We start from the raw sequence: 5,102 nt of genomic DNA, 5'->3' as shown, positions 1-5,102 counted from the left end.
CCGCCATTTTGGGCCCTTCCATGCTGACTCAGTCTGCGTTCCCAGACTTATTTCCAATTGCTGCCCCTCATGCTCTCTGAGTTCCAGCCACATGGGATGACCGGCCCCCATTGAGGGCATTCCCCAGGTCTGGTCAGGCATGAGTGCCCTCCTCCTTGTCTTCTGGCTCCATCTAGACCATTTCTCCTCCGTGAAGTCTTCCCGGATTCCCCCAACTGAAAGCATTCTCTTCCCCTTTTGGGTTTTCCCAGAATGTCTTGGGAAGGTCTTCCTTTCCCTTGGCTCCTCCATGCTCAGCCCTACGTGGCGCTGGTCTGTGCACACGGTCAGTCCATCCCGCTCCATCCCCAGCAGGACAGGGCCTCCCTGCTGACCGCCATGGGGTTCATGTTTACCTTTGCATCCCTGGTCACTAGGACAATGTCTTGCACATAGTAGGCATTTGATCAATGTTGAATTACAGTCTACTTAGCCCCATTTCCCAATTTTACATCGAGTTTAAATGAATCACCAAGAAAGGAAGTGGTTCAAACATGAAGCTGCCAACCAAGTGGGCCTCTTCCCCAGGCTGGCCTCGCAGCTCCCTGGTCCCATTGGCTTCTCTCATGGGTCTTGCCAGCTAGCTCTGATTCCACTTCTGGGCTAGGACCCATTGCCCTAAGGTACTATCTCCCCAACCAGCATCTATCCTCAGTTTCCCCTTCTGATCCAGGACCCCATATTCTTCTCTTTCGAGTGACTGACCTTGTCATCCCTGAATTCCGTGCTTGTGGTCTTCCTATCCCCCAGAGCAGGGTTCAGCTTGGAATCACAGAATTTGGAAAGATTTTGGCTTAAGGGGCCATGGAGGATTAGGCTGGTCAAAAAGAATGGAAGAAAGAAATTGAAGGGGCATATGTAGTAGGTCTTGCTGAGGGGTAGGGAGAGGGTCATGGCTCTTCTCCCTTTCTTGAGGCTGCTAGCTAGCTCATGGTTGTGGGTGGGTAAGGGAAACATTAGCATAGAATAGGTTTCCTCTCCTCCTCCCCTCCCCACTTCTTCTCCCTTCCCTTCGCTTCCCCTCCCTTCCTTCCCCTCCTCTGCTCTCTACTTTCCCTCTCTTTCTAGCTTCTCCCCACCTCCACTACTCTATGCCTAGCTCCAGGGCCTGACTAGTCTCTACTAGTGAGTACTCTTACGTCACCTTCCTCCAACACTAATAAAAGCCCAGGATCCCAGGGATAAGAGCACCTCTGCTATCACACTCTCAGGCAGTTGGCAGTTGTGTTGCTGGCACCAAGTCCTCCGGACCCAACTCAGACAAGACTCATGGCATCAAGAAACTATATCACTGGTAAGAGGGCTCAGGGGATCCTCCACCTCCTGGGCTCCAGCTCCATTATGGCCCCATCAGCTCCCCAGCCCTCACCAGCATTAATTCTACCCTTGCTACTTCCCAGCTGGCATCCCAATTTTATCAGCCCCCTAACCTCAGCCCTGACCTACAACATCTAACACTCATCTCAATTCCAACCCCACTCCAAAAAGCACCTTGTTGCCTTCCCAATTCAACCTAAACCTGGACCCTGTCCATCACACCTGCTCGCTATCTGTGTGACCTCTTCGGGACTCACTCCTCACTTGTAAAAGCAGAGGGTTGGACTAGATGTTGTCTTTTAACCATGATCCTATGACAATCCCCCAAATGTCATTCTAGCCCTTATCATCTTCCATTCTGACTATAGCCTAAACCTCACTCTGATTCTGATCTCAGAATGCTGACTTGGAGCCTAAATCTTTCTCTGGTCCTAATCCAAAACCTTCTGCCACCTCTACTTCTGATTTGGACTCTGATCTCACTCTGACCCCAGGTGTCCCCAAAAGCTCTCCCCCAGCTCCTCACAGAATCCTTCTGAGAAACCAAAGAGGAAGGGATCCCATAGACCTGCTTATTCCAGGGACCAAGCATCTCCATCCCACCCCCTCCGCATTCATAGGCTCATGGATTTAGAGCTGGGAGAAACCTGGGAGGTCATCTATTCTAACTTACTCATTTGACAGGAGACGAAATTGAGGACCAGGGCAATTAAGTCATTTGTCCAAAGTTTAAAAAAAAAAGTCCTAAGAACTAGACTATGAACCTAGGTTCCCAAATTCCAGATTTGGAGCTCACAGAGAGGCACCTGCATGTGTGAACAGTAAGCTATGAAACTGACCTGAGCCCCAACCCCAAACCTGCTTAGTCCCAAACCCAACCCCACCTCACAAAGCCAAGAGTGTCGTTTACAGCTAGCCCTGGGAGAATCATGGACCCAGCACATGGCAGGTCCTCCAGCATCTAGCCCAGGCCAGTCCTAACATTTCTAATTGCCAGACCCCAGAAGACAGGAGAGCAGAGCAGCAAATGCCCTGGAGTTGAAGTCTTGGGGTTCAATTCTGGTCCTTCCAGTTACCAGAAAATCCCTTCTCTGGGCTTCATCATTTCTGCAAAATGAAGGAGTTGGACCCTTCTCATTTGGAGAGACATGAAAAGACCTTACTGCCACCAAGTGCCACCTTCCTTCCTTTTGTCATTTTACAGCCGAGGTAACTGAGGTTTAGAGAGAGAGACAAAGACTTTCCTAGGCGAGAGTCAGCCTCCCAAGCCTTTGGCTCCATTTCCCCAGCCTAGGGTTGTCTCTCCTATACCTACCTTACTACCTCCTCTCAGTCTTCTGATGTAGCCAATCAGAGCCCTAGACCTTCTGCCTCCTGACCTCAAACCTAACCTGAATGAACTCTAACCCTAACCCTCCAAGACAGACTAGAAATGCAAAGTTCAGCCCAAGTCCTCTCTCCACGCTGGGCCCAAAGCATCACCATCCAAAGGCCCAGGCTCATTTCACCTCTTTCTCTTTCTCCTCAGCAGCCATTGTCCCCATCTTCTTCATGGTTATCCTGTCCTGCTCAGGTGCTCCAGGTAAGGAAGGGAAGACAAATCAGGGAGGAGGGTTGTGGAGGAGAGGGAAAGAGCCATGGGGGGAAAGATGGGGCAGCAGGCATTGGGGCACTTCTGGGAGCCTTTCTTTCTGAGCCTGTGGAGCTAATAGTCTGTATCATTTACACAGTGACCCCCACGGATTCCCAAGTGATTGTGTGCCAGCCCTGGCTCCTGTGTGGGATCGTGGCCTACAACCCCCAGGAGAATCAATGCTGTGAGGATGGCAGTGTTCAGCCCTTGCCCCTGAGCTGTGGTCCTACATTCAGCTATGACCCCTGCTTTCAGCATTGCTGCCCCGACTCTTACCGGCAGAAGTACGTTGTGGTCAATAAGACCAGGGCAGGGACCGAGAGAGGTGATTGTGAAATGGCGCGCTCCCATTAGGAGCTGACATCAGGTAAGGATTCTCTTTCTCATCCCTTGAGTCTCTCATCTGCTCTCCCAGAACACTAAGGAGCCTGGGAGGTTTGGGAGGGAGACATCGCTGAACTCTGTCCCTTGGGGTCATACCTGGCTGTGTAGAACATCGAGCCGGCAGAGAATCCTGAAACCTGGGTTCTAGACTCAGTTCTCCCACTGACTCCCTGTGGGATCCTGGACAAGGTTTTCCCTTCATGGAACCCAGTGATCTCTAAGGGGCCTCCCAGCTTTGACATTCCATGTTCTAGGTTCTGAGATTTCTTCCAGTCTAATATTCTATGTTCAATGACGCTATTTTCTCTCTCCAGGTGAAAGTTGGCCAGAAGACTCCTCCTTTCTCCAAAGGCAGTTTCCAGATCTCAAAAGATCAAAGGACTTGATGTTGACCCAAAGTTTGGGGTTTCTTCAGTGGATGGGTCTTGGGGGGCAGGGGGAGGGAGAGGGGAGGGAGAGGGGAGGGAGAAGCCTCTTGGACAGGGACTCCTGGCTGCACTGTTCTCCTCCTCCATTGTGGATCTGCCTATAGGGAGGTCATCCATATGCCTTTGCTGAACATGGGCATAGGGACTTGGGGGTGGGGTAAGTGTGTCTTCAGGGATTCTCACTTTCTATCTCATTCCTGTTTGGGTTGGGAAGGCCAGTATCAGTCATGCACAATCCACTGGGTGTGGGGCTCCCTCTTTCTTCTTATTATATGAGTATTCATAAGTAGTAATAATCACCTCATTATATAAAGCCAATACCACCCATTGCTTTTACCCTTTCATTAGAAGCTCTCACAAACAGCCATGTGAGGGAGACAGTGCAGTGCTGACCCTCTTTTTACAGATGGGGAAACTGAGGCCTAGAATGGGATCAGGACTTGCCCAAGGTCACACAGTGGGTCAAGACTGGGATTGCAACACAGATCTCCTTATGCCTAGCCATCTAAATGCACAGATATGGAAACACAAACACCTGCTTTCACCTGCAGACCTTCCTAGCTTCTCTCCCTCTTTGGACCCTGGTTCACAGCTTGGTGAATGCCAAGTCCTGGATTTGGGAGGGGGATAGCAAGTTGAGCTGTGAAGACAGAGACCCCGGGCAGTACTGGACACACACAATGAGAAAGGAACAGAGGAGAAGGGAGCCTGAAGAGCCCAGGTCCCAGTCGGGTTCCACTCTGGGCAGGAAGGGAAGGGGGCTTATTGAGGGGTAGAAGGAAGACAGAAATAAAACTACTGCCTTGGGTTTTCAAATTTGGCCTGCTTGTGTCACCTTTGTTGCCAAGGACGGGGAGGAGCTGGAGCCTTGCCACTGGAGGGAAAGGATTCCCCTTCTTTGCCTGAACCCCATCCAACAGCCCTCACTCTGGCTGGGTGCCTGGGTGCGACATTAGCCCATGTAAAGTGAGCACACAGCTCCCTCTCGTGGACATGGGGGGAAGCAGCGATCCCTGCTCACTCAGGGCTGTTGAAAGGGACCTGGGAAATTCATGAAGTCATTGGAAATAAGAGTTGACGAGAAGAGCTAACATTTATAGAAGCTTTCATATTTGCAAGTGTGTTCAATAATAAATCGTCTCATTTTCTGCTAGACCTAGAGCGGGGAAGCACCTTAGAGGTTGTGAAGCCCAGGCCCTATACAGATAAGAAAACCAAGGTTCAGAGGTAGGGAAGAGCAGAGGAGGGATTTGAACCCATGATCTCTAAAGCTAGCTCCACTTCTACCATACCACATCACC

The 5,102-nt window shown here is 50.7% G+C and overlaps 1 protein-coding gene across 2 annotated transcripts; it reads left to right on the top strand.

The window, feature by feature from the left end:
- The first annotated feature begins 1,186 nt into the window (after positions 1 to 1,186).
- Positions 1,187 to 3,790, top strand: LOC114030920 (insulin growth factor-like family member 3). Of its 2 annotated transcripts, none has more exons than XM_027845867.1 (4): positions 1,187 to 1,333; positions 2,888 to 2,938; positions 3,087 to 3,356; positions 3,688 to 3,790. In XM_027845867.1, the coding sequence occupies exons 1-3, from the start codon at positions 1,309 to 1,311 to the stop codon at positions 3,341 to 3,343; spliced, it is 333 nt and encodes a 110-aa protein (XP_027701668.1). In that variant the 5' UTR covers positions 1,187 to 1,308; the 3' UTR covers positions 3,344 to 3,356; positions 3,688 to 3,790. The 2 variants fall into 2 exon arrangements, with proteins under 2 accessions (XP_027701668.1, XP_027701667.1); XM_027845866.1 differs by having other exon boundaries at positions 2,885 to 2,938.
- Positions 3,791 to 5,102: the final 1,312 nt, after the last annotated feature.

This window comes from Vombatus ursinus, unplaced genomic scaffold (assembly GCF_900497805.2).
Source record: "Vombatus ursinus unplaced genomic scaffold, bare-nosed wombat genome assembly UNPS02015030.1, whole genome shotgun sequence".
Lineage (NCBI taxonomy): Eukaryota > Metazoa > Chordata > Mammalia > Diprotodontia > Vombatidae > Vombatus > Vombatus ursinus.
Note: the sequence above shows the minus strand (reverse complement) of the source record. Positions and strands in the feature narration are given on the sequence as shown.